At 45.9% G+C, this 19,257-nt stretch overlaps 1 protein-coding gene across 2 annotated transcripts in view; it reads right to left on the bottom strand.

Annotated features, from left to right (window-relative positions):
• Positions 1 to 19,257, bottom strand: part of LOC146867615 (prominin-1-A-like) — a 496,515-nt gene that overhangs the window by 249,930 nt on the left and 227,328 nt on the right. For both annotated transcript variants that reach the window (XM_085606443.1, XM_085606442.1), the window contains exon 5: positions 15,185 to 15,305. In XM_085606443.1, coding sequence (XP_085462569.1) covers positions 15,185 to 15,305 — 121 coding nt within the window. The remainder of the gene's footprint in view (positions 1 to 15,184; positions 15,306 to 19,257) is intronic.

The following is a 19,257-nucleotide window of genomic DNA, read 5'->3' as shown; positions in this document are numbered from 1 at the left end:
GTAAGATACCTCTATGCAGATGGTCATCATGCAGGGGGGGAATAATCTGGAGGCAAATTCAATACTGAAGAGCCCGGTGATCGTCCCAAGCGTAATGCCAACTGAAGGGACAAACCAGGAGAATAAACCATGGGGACGAATAAAGATGGATCAATTTAATAGGCATAGAGCCTAGTGTGTAGGGGCGCTAACAGAGATAGATGGAGAGATCATGATAATTAGATGGATACGTTCTAGAATGAAGTGATTCTCATGACACACATACGCGTTGTATAAAGGATAAAGTGCAGGCATGTAAAACACACATGATACGTTATGTCGACTAGTCAGGTAGGGTGTGCATAAAAAGACATACAAACAGAAGCATGCGTTTGAAATTGCCTTCCCCTGAACTCCGGAGGAAGGGCTACATCGGCATCGTCTAGGTAACAGGCCGAGAAACTGAATGAAATGTAATAAAAATAGACAAGGTTGGGGAGCGTGGTGAGCAAGTAATGAGTCCTGATAATAGTCGGACCTGTTTACAAAAAGTGTGTCGCTAGGGACAGCGGGTAAGGGGTATATTGTACTCACGTTTGTTCGCCTGTCAACGGGATGGAAGACCTACCCCACCTACGTCGTGTGCCGGGAATGAGGAGGGTAAAAATGATGGTCCATATATACCCGTGTCAGTGGGCGCCGGCCGTCTAGTGTGGGTGGGGCACTGTATCCACTCACTACGGGGCGGGGCGTGGTGTCGAAGTACTCTGGTGCATGCGCGAAGGCGCATCTGGAAGATGACATAGAATGTCAGTCCTAAAGGGGCAGCCATCATAGCCTGCTGTGGTAATGGGTAACGTAGTGGGGGGAACTGTTAGAAATAGCCGATTCGGGGTTACCAAAGTGGTATGGACAAAAAGGCAGTATGTAATCTAATCTCAAAGAGGTTAGACAGGGGGGGGGGGGGGGGTGCCCTGCCCAGAATAATTACTTCCGGGGTGGCGAGGGAAAGTGTAGTACAGGCGCTAGAAAAAATGTAAACAGATGAAGTAAAATGGGTGGCCATCTTATCCCGTAATGTAAGTGAAACCTAGATGGGCACATTATTTCACAAGGAAGTGGTATTCCAGGGTACAAGGTAAATACGGGACAATAAGAAGGGAGGGCCACTGGCAGCGCATGATACATGGAATGTGAAAAAAATTGTGAAAAAGTCACACCCGCATGCACAACTGCGGCGACTCCTCAAAAGATCTCCGCCGAAGAGCCCTCCTGCAGGGCCCGTGAGGGACTGCAGCGCCACCCCCACGAGGAGCAATGCCCTATGATGAAGCATGACACCCGCAAGGGTGTGTGAGGGCACTAAATACTCAAGGAGTAATTCCCCTCTCACTTTCATTGACTTCCAATTTTGAAGTCTTTGGTACCCATTTCTGGTCTCCCCCTCCCAGTTTTCTTAGGAACAGCTACCCCTCTAGTATATACATCCAGGGAATGTTATCCCTTCAGCCTCTTGATGTAGTGCATTTGTGAATCATGCTTGTACCCAAAATTGTACTGGTAGATGGAATCCTCTGGTGTGAAGTATTCGAGTTTTCAATTCCTTTGAGGTTGTGTTGAGATGTCGGTGCTTTTTTTATTTTCAATCCAGAAATAGGTTGAAGGGATGTGTTGCTCAATAATTGGGAGTACTCTGACGAAGAACATTTTGGCATAATATGAACTTTGTCAGTGTGCACTAGCAGAGGTTTAATGACTATTTGCCAGAGAAACAAGGTTTACCAGATACATACGGCATTTGATACGGCTACTTTCAGGGATCTTATGCCTGCTCTTATTGGCACTGCCTGTTCACATCAGTGCTACTCCTGCTAGGTTTCCATATGCTTCTGTGTATGTGATTGGCAATTCCATTGATCCCTTTTGACACGCCTCCCTGCGGCAAGTGACCAGTGATGTGTGTTTCATATTGGAAAAACACTGCCAATAGAGGTGACATCATCTTTGCCATGGACATGTCTGGGTCAACTGTATCAACAGTGTCACACCACTCTGGAGGGTTGCGTTCATATCGCACTTACACCATTCTTTTTTCTCTGTCTGGATAGTTCACTTCTCAGTGGATATGAAACAAGATGGTATAGCTGGTTGGGAGTTAGGGGGGGAACCTTAACAGCATTAAAGCTAACAGCAGGCATCTTCAAGCAATATTCAACAAAGAAGAGTGCCCACTAGGAGGGTAGGATTGCCTCAAAGAGGTTTTAAGTATGAGTAATCCAAAAAGCATGTATCTGAGAATCAATCTTAAATGCATTAAAAAATCAGCAAATCCTATTTTCGTGCAACAGGCCTATCTGCCCACCAGTTGCTTCTAGTGTTCGAGCATGGTCTAACAGAATGTGGGGGTAAGGCAGATGCAATGTCGAGGTAATCAAGGTGCTTATATCTGCAAGAAAATTATTCTATTCAGAGAAGTAAGTAAAGTTTTCTGGCAATAGCTAGATCTTCCATTAGTCTGGCAAAGGCAAAAATGTATTTTATATTTTACAAAATACACATAGGGGCTCATTACGATGTCGAGCGGAAAGCCTTCACCTGACACCATCTCGGAATCGGATCCGACCGACTTGTCGTCTGCAGTTCTGACGGATCACGATGCGACCGAACACCGTTCGGTCGGATTTCCTTTGTTTTCTATGGGAGCCCATGTTACACCTGAGAACCGGCCGTAACACAGGCTCCTACGGGGAAATAGGGTGTTTGCAAAAAACCGTGCACCTTGTCGCAAGCACCCCACGGTGCCGGCCACACAGTGCAGGGTTTTACAGGGGGGTCCCTTAGGTACCCCCTCAGCCATCAACAAGAGGCCGCGGGCCAAGTGGGCTCTGCCAGGGGCCATAAAAGTCACTTTCCAACAGCCTTTTCGTGTCGGACAGGCCGACTCGGAAAGGCTGTTGGAAACCGACATGGTAATCTCAAGGACAGAAATGCTGTCCATAGGGGTGTACGTTTCAGGTCCGACCGACACGGATACTCTGAGAGCCGGTTGGAACAGATTTCGGAACGACCGCACGGTTTACGTTCCGACTGCGAACATTTTAATGGGCCGGTTGGAATGTACACCGACCTAGTCGGTTGGAAGGGTTCCAACGCGGTCAAGGAAATTCCGACTGTCGGGAGGAGGCTTTCCGCCCGACATCGTAATCGGCCCCTAAGTGGTTGCACGCAGGTCACTGAGAATTTGTGTAAATGGTTTCAATGCTGAGTTACAATCAGCTCTGAAAAAAAGCATAGCTATTAATTTTAGATTGGTCGCTTGTCGAATTCAGTAAGTGTGAGTCCCAAAGCATGTTTTCATTTGCCCTTGATGCTTTAAAGAGAACACAGGAACTTGAACACGCCACAAGCACCAAGAAGAACAGTAACTGAGCTCAGATCTAATTACCTCTGCAGGTGTAGATTGTGGGAGATTTTGTGAAAGGAAAGGAAGCTGCATCTAGCGGATCTGTTGAATATATACTATAAGGAATCCATACAGCAGACCCATAAGTGACATCTGGAAGAAATGTAATCTTAACAGCTTTCATGATGGGCCCAAAGGTAAAGCACCTCACTTCCTATTGGAGCAACAAACTGTATTTAATATCCTCATAGAATTAGACTTTTTTGCCTAGTAGTCAAGTGCCAGTTTTTATCTATACTCCGAGTGACATAGAGTTGTTGTTTCTGAATTAACCTGGGTTTTAGTGAAATTGAATTGATAAGCAAAGAGGTAGGCTTTTCATGTGCCAGTGCTATGTCAAGGGCAAGATGAAGGCCCATGGGGGAGTTTATCTATAAGGAGGCTCTCATCAGTATAGAAGATGCAATGCAGGAGTGAATACGAAAGTCAGTAGAAGCATCGAGCAGAGGAGGCTGGAGCTCAACTCACAGACATATAGGTTAAATAACAGTGGTGCAACAGCACAACCTCGTTTCATGCCCCTATCACGCCGTACGTTGGTACGAAGTGCATTATTGTGTAGCCTTATTTGGCCCAACGCGCCTGAGTGTAACTCTTTGGGCCCCACTGTTAACTAATATCTTTAACGCTCTATGTAAGGTGGGACACCCAGCTTCCTGGAGAAGCACTATCATAGTCATAATCTATAAAAAAAAAAGGGGATAAAGCTCTACTGCAGAACTATAGACCAATCTCTCTCTTGGACAGCATCTCAAAATTGATGGGGCTCTTACTGTTGAACAGGTTGGAGGACTGGGTCTGTTAGAAGAACATTTTGATATCAGCACAGTATGGCATTCAACGGGTTGGGGGACAATAGATTAGTGTTTGAATTTGAGTTTGACAATTGCAAAATATACGACGGCTAAGAAAGGGCAGATGTTTATGGCCTTTATGGACTTATCGGCCGCATTTGATTGTGTGACCCACCCTAAATTATGGCTAATAATGGAAGATTTCTTAACAGGTTATTGGCCCTTCCTCGCTCCCGTTCGAATTACAATTGCCATATCGAACTATGTTCACCATATGTGTCGGATAGTATTAGGCTTGTCCCCATCCTACTATAGCACTCAATCTGGAGGAGTGATACTGTCAATCTAAACCAAACGATGATAAAAGATTGTTTATCGCTGGATTATGCATATAACATCGTACTGGTGCAGTATGTAAAGTCCATATTGACTTCTCTAGGGCTGGTCGAGTTGTATACAAACCCAAGTTGCTGCTTGAAATTCCAGAAATGAGATTAAAGGCAATTCTTGCATTAAAAGCAGAATACGAGAGAAAAGAAGAAAACTATTTGAAATCTTCTGTAAGGTTATATCAAATGACCCCGCCCACTATGGAGGGAGACTACTCGTATTTAGAAAGGGTGGGGAATTTACAACATAAATTCAGTTCAGCTCATCAAACCTTTTTCGTTTTTTTCAAAGAAAACCATAAAAGTCTTACAACCATCAATAAAACTCCACATATGTACAGAATAACAAAACAATGTGACCATTCTAATCTAATTACAGTATAAAAATGAGTTCCACTATCTGAGTTAGTCACAGCTTGACCTAAGCCTGATGGCGGCCCTTAAAAAACTGAGCGTATGCAGTACGTTATCATTTGAAAGAAGTTGTAAAAAGACAAAAGCAGGTCTCACCCTCCTAAAACCAGCCTTTTTAAGAATAGGGATGATCAAAGATTTTCTAAGAACCTCATGAAACTACAAAACATTAAAAAGTGCATGATGTCCTGAGGAGACCAGCCATCGCAGCCACAGGGCATGAGGCACTGTCCTCTGTAAACGCCACGTGGTTGGGCCAGGAGGTAGTGACAGAGGTCAAGTCTAAATCTGGTCAGTAGGAAACGATCATGGTTGCTTTTGAACCCTAAAAGATATGGTTTAATGGTTGACACAGTTTTTAATCCAATATACCTTCTCACACTGGGCTTGCTCAGCTCTGTTTCCTTTCTATCACAACAGCGCCTTCTAAAAAAACACTGTCCTACTCCCTGCTGACGAGAGGCAACTACCTCGAAACACTTGTCCAGGGATGGCTAAATGCAACACATACTGTTCTCTTTACACATCGTGGCATAGGCGTACCCGCCGTCGCCACTTCATTTACCACAGTCCTTTGGGGCAACTTGCTGGTGTGACGAGCAGTGTGCGACCAATTTGTGTACAAATTATTACGGCTCCCTTGAGCTAACGGGCTGACGAGCCTTGGATCTGCACCTGCGCGCCATGAGAGGTACTTGACCTGTTTTTAATTACATTTTGGCAGTCCACACGGCACCCCTTTACACTGTCCTACTCCCTGCTGACGAGAGGCAACTACCTCGAAACACGTGTCCAGGGATGGCTAAATGCAACACATACTGTTCTCTTTACACATCGTGGCATAGGCGTACCCGCCGTCGCCACTTCATTTACCACAGTCCTTTGGGGCAACTTGCTGGTGTGACGAGCAGTGTGCGACCAATTTGTGTACAAATGAGGACAGCATCATCTGCATATGAGAGAACCGGCAGACTGCGCTTACCCACCTGTGGGCAATTGACTTTTGCCTCCAGGGGGACCTTCTCCAATAAGTTAATATATAGATTAAAAAGGAAGGGGACCAAGATGCACCCCTGCCGCACCCCTCTCCTATTACCAAACTTGCCGGTCACTTTAAGATCTTTTGAATAACGGACAACCGCTTTTGAGTCTCTATGAAGGTCCCTTAGAAACAAAACGATGTCCCTGTCAATGTCAGGAAGGTAAACTCTCACCTGTATTTCTGCAGAAACGCCCGGGAACTGAAGACAAGATCCTCAACTTCCCCTGATCACCTCTTGTGCCTATCAGACTCTATGCTACAAAGGTGACCAGGGGAAGAAGGGAGACAAAACAAGGAAAGGAAAAGGGGAAGAATCCCTTGCGCGGTTTCAGCATCCGGGAGACTCTTTTCAAAGGAACTAAAAGAAAGAAGGGTGGGTTAGATAACAGGGTCTGCACTCTTTATATATCTAGCCCTATGGAATCAGTACAATACCTTAATTCTCCCTTCTTCCTACTTGGATCTGACAAAACAGTAATTCAGTGCGGAATGCGAGGCTGTGAAAATAAAAAGAGAGAACAGGACTATCATACAATGTATGCCTCAATGTATGTGAATGGTCAGTAATATCTATGCTCATGCTCACTGCTCTAGCTACCCGCTGACTTGGCGAGGGTTCTTGTGATATAAGTATCTGTGAGAGCCTTTGCAGAATAGACTAAACTTTGTTACTCAAAATAATGTTTCTTCTGAAACAAACAAGACGTTTATAAATGCAAAAGAAAAAGAATTAAGCAGCGAATCCTCGCTGTTACCGGTACTCAGTCTCCCCTTGTCAGTTCTGCTGAAGTCCGGGACATGCACAGGAGAATTGCTCAAATGTTCTGGGGTATTTCACTCAGCGACCTGTAGCAGCCTTCCGAAGGGCAGATATTACTCGTGTCTGCCACTATCTTGGCTAGAGGTCTTTGTAACCCCCTGACGAGTGGTAGGAGTGTAGCAATTGGGGGACGCGTGGCGGGACCTCAGAGTAGAGGTAGTCCGGCAGATGAGCCGAGCGGAAAGACCTCAGTCCGGCCAGCGGGTGGAACAAAAGTCCGGCCGGCAGGCGGAACCAAAAGCCTCCGCCCTACTCTACCACGGAACTCCTCTCTCCGGAAACCAGCCACCAGGACAATTAAATACCACTCGGGAACAAATGGTCCTCATGGAACTACCAACGGTCCTAAAATGCTGTTGTCTCAAGTTCGAGGGAATATCGCGGACGATCAGGTCCGGTGAAGGCAAAAGGCAGGATTCTTCGGGTTCGGGGAATAAACTGGATGCAGAGCAGGCTTCGGGTCACGGAGGTTCTATGATTCCAAACGCAAAGCGCAATATCCGGGGAAAGCCAGGCTTTTGTGTCTGCCTGACTTCCTCGCGCATGCGCAGTCTTGGGCCGCCATCTTGGCTCAGGAGCGTCGGCAATCATGACAGTCAATGCCAATAGAAGACATCATCTGCCAAAGCTTCGATCTGCTTACACGAACGATCGCAGAGGACAGATCCATAAAGGCTAGGTGGACTGAGCCGGTGCGAGCCACGGTGTAATTGTTTAAAACCATATACTGGTTTAAACATTGTTCCACTGTGGAACGCCCTTGGTGACAACCCTGTTGTACCTCAGCTAACGTGTTATTTTCATCTGCCCAGGTTGCAAGTCTGTCTGAAACCATGCGACCTACCACCTTCACCGCGTAATCCAAAAGAGAGATGGGCCTGTAGCAAAAAGTGCTATCCTGATCACCCTTTTAAAAAACAGGGACAATGGTCGATAAGGCCCAGGAGTCTGGGAGGCCGGTCTGAACCGATGCATTAATAACTGCTGTGAGTACGGGCACCCAGGTTTCCACATTCATGTTGTAAAGGTCTGGAGGAATCTCATCAGGGCCTGGGGCCTTATTTTAGAGAGTCCCATAATGCGGGCTCTTACCTCTTGATCTGTAAAAACAACCTCAGATTTGCACTCTTCCCTTTCCTGTCCTTCTATCGACAAAGTATCAGTCTGAAAAATGCCCTCAAAGTGGTTTACCCAATCTTCCTCTAAGATGTGGGCATCCATTGGGTTGCCAGTGTCTCCTGCTAAAAATGAGCTATTGATGATGCTCCAAAACTTTGAGCTGGCACAAAAAGTGCTAGCCTCTACTAGGCCTCCTCCTTCTTGATGGCAGACTTGTGCTTTGCTAGGGAAGCCTTATAGGCTCTCTGGAGGTTCTAAGCAACTACCTGGTCACAAGGCATCACTCCCAAGGCCTGTTTCAGTTTCCTGGAGGCACGTGAGCACTCAGACTCAAACCACCTTGGTCCTAAATGCATAGGGCACCCACCTGGGGCCTGTAGTAACGTCACTATAACACTGGACATACTTCCAAAGGCGCCCATGATGTCGACTGGAATGGCCTCACTATCTAGACAGGTAGCAAACTCCCAATGACACTGAGTTCAAAGCGATTCATAAAACTGTTTCAGGGTGATTTGATCCCACTTTAGTCTCCTCCCACCTTCCACACCTTTTAGAGGTGCCCCCAGAGCCACCTTAGTAGGCTTAATTACTCGGGCCATCCTGTTGAGACACATACAGGGTTGTGATCACTGTGAGCACACGCCTTAACTGAAAAGTCCTTAATCAGGGAAAAATAGGTGTGGAGACAAAGATAAAATCATTAAAAGACTCGCACCCTCTCCCAATCAAAGTGGGAAGGATATCGGTTTTATCCAGAGGCAACTTATTCATAACAGATGTTAAATCAAATTCATGCAGGATAGCATTAAGTTTGATACCCTGAGGGGTGTGTTCCATATACAAACCAGCTTCTCGCGTGCAGCCCAAGGCTTTCACCCCCCGAGCTTAATATCTCCACACATCTGAATGTTAAAATCCCCTGTTAAAAAGATATTATGGTAGCTCTGCCCTCTTGGGCCAATGTTCCGTAATAGATGTTTAAGAGCAAGATCTTACTCTTTCCACTCGATAATAAGATCATATGTAGGGTGGACAAAGTGTGGAACAAGGTGACTGAGCCGCCTCGGACTACTACTGAGACAAAGGAGACAAGACCCCCCTTGGCTCATCCTAACCTAGAGGGGGTAGCTGAGACGTAGAGCCTTCCAGGTGAAATTTATTCTCTACAGCCCATGTTTCCTGGAGGCAGATCACGTCAAAACGTTTATTGAAGAGTAACCAATCAGGGTCCTCAATCTTGCGCGCAAGCACTGCGATATTCGAGGAGATAAAAATATACCCTTTATACTCATTGAATCCTGGGTCCAAGGACCGTGCCTCCCCCTGTAATGGGTAAACATCTGGGGCCTGAGAGCCAGCACACCGTCAATCACATCCATCTAGCGAACTCAGTGGCGTGAACCTATTTACTAAACTTACTCCTGTGGTTGCCTTGAGTCGGCTCCTGTAGCCCACATCTTGGGGACACCCCTGTGTGCAGACAAATTAAGGAAAATGGTAACTCCTTGGCCTATAAAAATATCCCACAGGAGTGCCACAATTGCCGAGTTCCAACCCCTGTAATTAGATTGCACAACTGTACAAAAATTTGGTTTACCATAAAAGAATTGTTAAAATGAATGATAACTCAGTCCCCCACCCAATATTTCTTGGCACTGCCCACCCAAGATATCCTGCACACCGTGATGATCTGGTTTTCCGCCCTTCGCCCCGGAGAAATGTTCAAATTTAGCCAGTGCCCCACCTTGTTTTTCAAAATATCAAAGTCTTCCTAGATCCCTGAGTCAAGACGGGGCACGTTGGCTAGGACCAGAACAAGCGGGGTAGACTCTGGTGGCAGGTGAACAGAACACCGACTCACGGGAGGGTTATTAGGTTCCCCTGGGATCATGCCTCCCAGCCCGTCATCGGGAAAGCTGTTGAACCCACTCGCTACGGGGCCTCGAGGCTGGTGATGCTCAGGAATCAAACCCCCCTCCCTTTACGGTTAACTTGTCGGGCCAGAAGTTTATTCCAGTTCATTGATGGGGCTCTCATAACATGGCAGGCTTTAGTCGCAGGATGACTCATCTGCTCCACGATGGCCTCCGTCACGGACCTGGAGCATGGCCCCGTACCATTACCACAGGAACTATTGTCCATTGCCCTTGGGGATAGGGGGCTTATAAGGGGTGGGGTGCTGTTCCTTTGCAGCAAGGCAATTAGATTGGCAAAAAGAAAATCCAGCATGGATAAACAGAGTAGGATTGGGTCTTATTAAGTATCCAAAGCTGACAACAAGGTTGTGTTGAACGTGTAGAAAAATGTAGTATCCATGTTGGGCCCTGCTTGGGGCGCACTTAAATTTGACTGTGGGCTGGTACTCTTCCTGCGCTTGGCAAGGCCCCCCATCGAGGGGCATTTCATTTTTGCACCTTCTGCTGCCTTCCCCATTCCAGGGGTCACACCAGGACACACCCTGGGCACTGTTTGCAGAGCAGTGACCTGCATGGGAGGGTTTGTGTGGATATACCGGTAGCCATGGCCCGATCTTGTGCTGTGTCTGTCTACCCAACACATACATCCTGTACTAGTACTGGTGAACCTTCTCGTAAGGGGGCAGAAGAACCCTATAGGGAGGGGGGATAGGTGATCAGGACAGATGCTGGGTGGCCAATTCAATCTCCTTATCCACAACCCCAACGGCTCGCTGCAGAAAAGCATCCATGGTGCTCACCATGTTCGGGGGATCTCTTGATGTAGGCCCCGACACTGCCCTAGGTTTCCCCATTGCGGAAATTGTCAAATTTTAAATGATCAGCAAGACGCAACGGGTGCCCCTCAGGCCCCACTAGAGGCTGCTCCAATGCAAGCTTGACTGCTAAGAGGGGTATAGCCGACAAGTTCAACACATAGCCAGCGCACCAGTTGGAAGGAAAAAGGGGCTCTTACCTGCATGTCCCTCTGTGTGCGTTTCCAATCCCAGGTGTGAGCCCCGATCCGCGGCAAAGTCCCAGGCTCTAGGGTTGAGGTAAAAATAGAAAAGCCGAGCCTCATACGGGCTCTGAAGGGCACTTCGCCTGGGCGCGTCCCGCATGGCGGGAGAAGTGCAGCACCTTTATAGTGCACGGCGCGGGTCAGCTGGGGCCTGGCTCCTCCTCCTCCTCCCCCGGTGAAGCTGGTGAAAGCTGGGACACCGAGTCCAGGTCCGTCAAGGCAGGCAGTGAGCAGATGAGCAAATCCAAGCAAGAAAAACAAAGACGCCACGCGGGAGGAGTACAGCACCTTTACTGTGCATGGCGCGGGTCAGCTGGGGTCTGGCTCCTTCTCCTCCGGTGAAGCTGGCAAACGCTGGGACACCATGTCCGTCAAGGCAGGCAGTGAGCAGGTGAGTAAATCCAGGCAAGAAAAACAAAGGCATAGATTCATCTGGGTGAGGTTCCGACTTAATCCAATCTCCCTGATGATGGGTTCCCCACCGAAGAGATATTCACTTAGTGATTTAACAGTATGCGCTTGTAATGGTAGTTCTGAGCAGTCTGATCTTCATTTAATCTTCTTTTGGTGGTTTTATAACGATCAAAGGTCAAGGTACATCCTGCCTCTTTTGTGTCTATATAATTTTAGCCAATGTTGCCAGCACTTTATTTCTTTAAGAAAAGTAATGGCCCACTTGTATGTGTTGCATTACCTTCATTCCTTTGGTCCTGTATGAAATGGAGAGCTGGCCTAGCTTGGGAACCCTGAGTCCACTTAAGATGAGAATGTATTATATTAGTTGCTACTCAGCACTTTATAACACCTATCTTTCCAGGTTTCTAGGGGTGAAATATTACAAAATTTATTTGGAATTTTAAAGGAACTAGTAATTGTTTTTAATGTATTTTAAACTGATTGTAATATTGTTTTATTAATGTAATAGATTTTAGATTGTTTTTCATGTCTTTCTTTTTACTCTGTGCACTTTAGATGCAGTAGAAATACTGCGAAATAAAGATAATTGAGTGACTGACTAAGTCGCTGAGTATTACCACCAATTTCCTGCAGACTGATAAGCTCAACAGGCTTTTCCCACTGCCGACCTCGAGTCACAATATTGAAAGCCATGGAATAGTCCAAGTATGCACAATATATCGACATGTCAATGCACGGGAGACACCTCCTTGCTAGTGGACTCAGCTTCATAACACTGTGGAACGTGAACATACTCACGCTAAACCAAATTTAATTGAAAGACAAGGTTTTAGAATCAGTGGCCCATACCTTCAAACTTCTGCAGCGAATCCCGGCAAGAATCTTGACTGGGAGCTTCAGCACAGCGAATACCTAGCAAATACTCTGAAGCAGCCTATGTCTTTTATCATAAACGGGCAATGATAACGCCCCCATTCCCTATCACTGGGTATTTGCTGGTCTCCAATATACACTGAATTAGAGAGGACAAGATTTGTGCCAAACCTTGTGGATCAGATTTCAGCACATTGTTGGTCCAACCATCAGGGCGAATTGAAGAGGATCCTTTCCTAGGGCGATATCTCAGTGATGTGAACCTTTGCTACTCAAACAACAGAGGGATCTGCTTGAACCCTGACCAACCCAGCCTTCCATCTTCATAAACTATAAATTACTACTATAAATTGAGTAATAGTAACATCTATCGTTTACAGCTCTTAGGAATGGCACACGTGTGGTATGAGGTGCTATATAAAAATGAATAATAACTATTATTATTATAATGCTGGCATCGATTCCATCAACTAACTAAGCAATACTTTGTGTGAAAGTAATGACACCTGAGCATAGATAAAAGGGGAAACTACTAAATTATTGGAATACAACAAATCAACAAGAGTTGCCTACCCAGGTTCACTAATAGGTGGAGGGCCAGCACCTACCATTACCTGTTGAAGTACATTTTGGGTCTTGTCTACAAATATCTTTTATCTGTCTGTAGGCAAAAGCTACTTGTGGACTATATACAAAACATACAGTGGGTTTAGAACTCACCCGTTGCTTACCATTGGTTGTCTATATTGTCACTCTCATTTGCTTGCTTCTTATTAGATGATTTGCCTTCCCCCTATTGTGTTTGTCCCTGCCCTGGACCATAGTCCCTTAACCATGCTTTTGCTTGGCTGACTTGTATCTTTGCACTGCTCACATTCAGTGAACTACTTTTTTCTTTTTCATTAAACACTAGATGAGAGTGCAAATGGCTTGCTTTCTCCCTTTTGCCCTCCCTGTCCAATACCCATTCTCCCAATTATTTTCCATTCAGCCCTCCCAACTTGCTCTTCTGTTACTCTCCTATTCACTGCGGTCCTTGAAAAATATTTACAGTTTCAGTTTTACAGGGCCCGGCAGCTGTCATTTGCTGCTGTGCCACTCAGCAGTACAAAAAAGCATTTTTATGCACCTCCATTGCTCCCTCGCACACCACCCACTCCCAATTGTTTCGCCTTACCTGCTCTCCATCAACCCTCAGAGTCCATTGAAAATGTATTTATTTATTAATTTGAGGGCTTGTCAGCTGCCATTTCCAGTTGGACTGTTCTGCATTGCTAAAAGTGATTTTGGTCTAAGAAAATGTCATTTATTTTTTTAATTTACAGATCAAATGCCGTCTGCCATCTTAAATAATCGTAAATGATAATAATTCAAACAAATAAAATAATAAATAATTGTAAATAAAAAAAATATGGTGCTTGTGCCATTCTGTAGACAGGCGCATGTATGGTGGTTCACGCACATGCAGTCATTAGGGATATGCTCACATACTTATCATCCAAGCATACTCATACATTATCACACATGGGCATGCATACAGAATGATGCAGTTGCCAGCATCGATTGCATCAACATGGCTTTTCATTTTTTTGTTTTGCAGATCCTGCATAATATCGGCAAAAAGTCTTGGCAAAGCCAATAAATCAACAAAGTGAGTCCTGTTGGCTTTGCCAATGCCTGCTCTAACCAGGGGCGTAGGATACCCCCTGCTTAAGCGGGGTTTCCCAGTGGGCCTGATAAGCTGGTGCAGTGGGTTCTCAAACATTAATTAATTGTTTATGGGCCTCTAATGTCTGCAGACAAAAAGCCAATAAAGAGCTTTCAGATGACATGCTCAGGGAAGGGAATACATAAAGAAAAAAGTCGAATAGTAGAAAATGAAGAGAGAGAAACACATTGGAAAACAATGAACATGACAGAGATAAATATGAAAGGAAAAGTGAGGATGAGAGAAAAAAGATGAGTAGATACAAAGGGAAGGCGAAAGGAAGGGTGACAGGAAAGAAGGAAACACGAAGGGAAAAATGGAAGAAAGGTGAAAGGTAGGATGAAGGTGTAAATGAATGACTGGCTGAAGTGTGGATCGACGGGCACAAGTGTGCATGGATGGGAATATTGAAGAGTGCACAGATGAAGAAGAGTGAATGAATGGATGGTTAAAATATAGATGGATAGATGAACATATAGATGAGTGGATGGGTGAAAAGATGGATGGGGCAATGGGTAGGTGGTATATGTAACGGTGAAAGAATGGACAGATGGATGGATGCATTGATAGAAAGATAAATGGATTGATAGATGGAAAGAGAGTGAAAGGAACTCTTCTTAGGAAGCCTGCATGGGCTCACTACGCTCACTCGTTCTGTTTTGAGATGTGTTTTATGTGAGGGGTATTTACATTTTCTGGCTACTCCCTTGGTTCTAACCAAATGCTAAAAATGTTTCTCGTTCCTGTTTTCGATAAAGGCATGGAGATTATTCCTGCATTCTTCTAAACATTTGCATTTCTTTTTCTTGATTACATTTTTTAAGTTTCATGTTCTCAAATCAGGCCGTTTTTTGTTTCTTCTTCCTTAATAGTCCAGTTTCAGGTTGCTAATTGCTTGCAATATTTAAAGTAAAGTGTCGACAATCTGGCATCCAAACATTAAAATCTATTCATATTTTTAGATGTTACATTTGGTTTCAGGACCTTAGATATATATCATAGAACCAGTGAAGAGACTCTTGATAAAATCAAAGGTGCGTCTAACAAACTAAGAGAATTACCGTCACAATGGATTGTCAGCTAAATTGGCGCCATTCATTCCTATTCCGAGACAGTGACCTGCGTGCAATCTAGCAAACACACGCATGTTGTAAATCTATTCATCCCCATAGATACGAGAAACGTACCTTCTGGACTGACGTGAGAAATATGTTCACATTGTTCACGGTGTCGTTGAAAGAATAGAAGGTTTTATTCACCGCGTTCCCCATGTTGCCGTTGCTGACAAACATGCAAATATTTCCAGCCCTGTGAAATGCAATGCAAGAGAACACACTCAAATATGAAAACTCATAACAATTCCGATCTTTAGAAAAATATATAAAAAATACTTTACGTAATACATTGGTAACCAAATGTACATTATTTTTTTGAGCATTAAATAGACTGATTAAAAATAACCAGAATACGTGTGGTGATTATTTACTCAGCATTACTGTGAGAAGCTGGCCTGGTATATGATGTCCGCTAGTGTAAGTGGGCACCTTGCACCCTTATGGTGATTTAAGAGGTCTCAGAGAACCTTAGAAGCTCTCTAAGTGGTAGCTGTGGAGAGAAGCCTTCATGCTTAGTCCAGAAGGAGTGTAAAGCAGCTTGCTTTACCAGAATGCAATCTATTTGTATAGATTAAGTGAAAAAGAACCACACTAAGGTACACATGCATCAAGCAAAGAAATAGCGAGTCGGTATTTGCGAAAAATAAGGAATCGCAAATAAAGACTCGCTATTCCCTATGCATGATGCAGATAGCGGAAAATCACCGAATCGGAAAATATCGCTAACCGCGTTAGCGAAAAGTCACCCAAAACTCGCTATTAGCTGAAAACACTCAATTTGCGATCTCGCTAATAGCGAGATCGCTATTAGCGAGATCGCTATTTGCGAGATCGCAAATTGCGAGAGTCGCATTGGGAACAGCCTGATGACATCAGAACCAGGAAGTAACTCTTCCCATGGTGCATTCTGTGTCCAGAGGAAGCCAGAGCAGGAAGCTGAGTGCCTGTAAGGAGCTGTGAAGAGGACTATTGAGCATCCAGACCACTGCAAACCAGGGAAATGGCAAATACAGCAGCTGAGGAGGGTGCAGGTGCCAGAAAACGAAAACTGAAGTTCAGTGAGAGGGAGCTTGAGTACCTTATTGAGGATGTGGTGAAGAGCCATGACAAGCTCTTCGGGAAGCTCTCCCTTAAAGTCCCAGAGGCAGAGAAAAGACGCCTCTGGAACAAGATAAAGTCAAGGGTCAACGCTGTGGGAGTGACACACCGCAGTATAGACGATTTAAAAAAACGCTGGTACGATTTGCGCAGCCGTGCCAAGGAGCGAATTGCCCAGAGGATGAGGGAGGCTAAGAGCACCGGAGGAGGTCCATCAACAGTCCCGGACAACACAGCCCTGGAGGACCTGGTGGAGGGCACAATCCTTCCGGAAGCTGCTATGGGGGTCACGCAGATGGATACATCCGGCGCAGCCTGCAGTACTGAAGGTAAGAGGCACTATGATATACCCAGCAATGTACATTATAATAGCGCCCACACAGAAATAAGGCAGGAAGCTGTAACCAACCCCAGTCCACAGTCCATATACAGTTACTGATGCATCCTGGGAGTTGTAGTCCCATGTACCAATTAGTGAGTCACATATCAGTTAGTGTGACCATTGTGCCCAATATGCATTACAGACAGGGAATACAGAGAGTGAGAACGTAAGAGCAGACATAAGCACCATGTTGCAAAACATTATCCAATGAAATTTTAAACATGCACTGTTTCACACCACAGGTGCTGAGGAAGGAGACAGTGAAGGGAGTGAATGCAGGGAGAGCGCCCAGTCCACCGCAGAGCCTGCCATAGCAAGACCAGTCACACCTCCCAGCACATCCCATGTACCCACACGACGCAGGGCTACAGTCCCTCCCATGCAGCCAATGGAGAGCACACCTGAACCTGAAAGGGCAACTGCAGAAGGGCCGCCTCGAGTGAGGTCCACCACCACCACCCTGCAGACACCGGTCCCGACGATGCAAAGACGCAGGGCAAGGGGCCACACAACTGCGCAGGAGCCATCCACTCCAAATGTCTGGGGACCCGTGGAGCTGCAGATGACAAGGGTGCAGCGCCTGCAGGCATGCCACATGGGATCCATCAGTATGCAAATGGGCAACTTGAACAAGAACCTTGCAACCATGGCAGAGCGCATGAGTGACCTCACTAAAGCAGTTGTGGAGGGCAACAGGGACACCAATGCCACATTGCTCGAGCTTGTGCGTGTGATGCAGGAGGGGCAGAATACCGACCGGAGGAGGCATCGCCAATTCATGGGGCGCCTGGCTGGATTGACACGCTCCAACCACAAGCTGAGCAACGCCACTGCACTGCTGTCACGGCGGTCGGTGGCAATGCAGATCGATATGGGGCATTGTTGTGGGGACGTGGCCAGGGCCTTTGACCAAGTCACAACTGCTGTAGAGCAGATCCAGGCTGGTGTAGGTGGGCTCAGCAATGCCACTGGAGAAGAGGGGAGTGAGGGGGCATCCAGCGTGAGCAGCATGTCTGCGCCAGTCACCACCGGCAGAAGGTGTAGTGCACGCCGTTCAACACCTCCGATTCCACCAATGGGTGAGGATGGCGCTGCAGGAGATAGGCGCCTCAGTGTGCGTGGGAGGAAGCGCTGAGCAGTCACATCCCTCCGGACAATTGCCCATGGTGGCGTAACCATGGACAGGACACACAGAGGGACTGCCAATGGAGTACAATACCTCAATCTGCATAGTGCCCCGGTACATGACGTGAATGTATCCGTCGGCTAAATGTATGTTGAGACTCACAAGAGTCCATGTGCAAGTGGCAATAAAACTTGCCATGTGATTGATGATCGTTCCTGTCTCATGATTACGTACATTTGAGGATATGTTGGGTGATGTGGGCACGTATCAACTGCCCCTCCGCATAGCTTGCAGGATGCGAGTGTGGTGGGTGTACAGGGGGCTGATTGTCCGCAGTGCCGTGGTCATCAATGGGTATGCGTATCCTGGGAGCTACGATGGGCTACAGTGCACATGCTGCCACTATCCGACAGCAGGTCACCGGCTGGTCCAGCATCGCATCACCAGGTTTGTGCAGGATGTGAAGCCTACTCTTGACCTATCCAAATGTCCTTTCAATCACATTACCTGTCCTGGTGGGTGGTGCGTTGTACCGCAGCTACAGTTGGGCACCTAAGTTCAACAATGGAGTCATGAAATTGTACCTCACCGCGCATGCACAGTCACCTACAGGGTAGTGTGGAATGTGTATGTAAACAAGTTACTTACTTGTAACTACAGTTATCCAGTATTGGTATCTTTCATAGATTCACATGCCTGAATCATTCCCCGTCGCCGAGGCGGGAGTCCCCGGTAAATAAAAAAGTAGTGCCAAAATGCTAGTAGTAGTAGTAGGCCCAAAGAAAAGGCCAAAAGCCTGTATCTTAGCAGCCTATCTACCTCATTATGCAAAAAGAACCAAGAATTTGGTAACAACCAATCAGACACCAGCACCATTCTAGAACCCTCTCAGCAGAGCCAGTTCTCCTCAGATTTTCGTAGCACAAGTGGGAAGTGAACGTCCCAAATTATATAGAACTGACTCTACGGGGAGGAGGGTGGGTGCATGTGAATCTATGAAAGATACCAATACTGGATAACTGTAGTTACAGGTAAGTAACTTGTTTTCTTATCCAGTATTGGGGTATCTTTCATAGATTCACATGCCTGAATCAGAATAGCGAGCAGTATACCAAGTATACAGTCGTTTGCGGATGGCGGGAGACTAGTGCTGATACTCCCTAATTGCATCCACAGCTTGTTAACAAGAGGTATAAGAAAAGATCTTAAAATTCGAAATATGCCATCTATAAAGAGAAAAGCATGTAAACATGAAAGCAAATCATCATTGTAACACATTGCATTGTTATATTAAAGATATCAACATCTTACATATTAAAATATGAAAAAAGGGTACCTGAAGGTATTTCAAAGAAACAGATGTCGTAGTACAGCTTGCCCAACTGCTGCATCATCACGATGCGTAGATTGGAGGCAGTAATGTCTGGTAAAAGTGTGGACATTTTTCCATGTCGCAGCACGGCAGATATTTTCTAGAGTCACACCAGCAAACAATGCTGTAGACGCTGCTACTGTCCTTGTGGAATGGGCCTTGGGTTT

The sequence above is a fragment of the Triturus cristatus genome, chromosome 1_2 (assembly GCF_964204655.1).
Source record: "Triturus cristatus chromosome 1_2, aTriCri1.1, whole genome shotgun sequence".
In the NCBI taxonomy this organism is placed as follows: Eukaryota; Metazoa; Chordata; class Amphibia; order Caudata; family Salamandridae; genus Triturus; species Triturus cristatus.
This window is presented reverse-complemented; position numbering and strand designations above follow the sequence as displayed.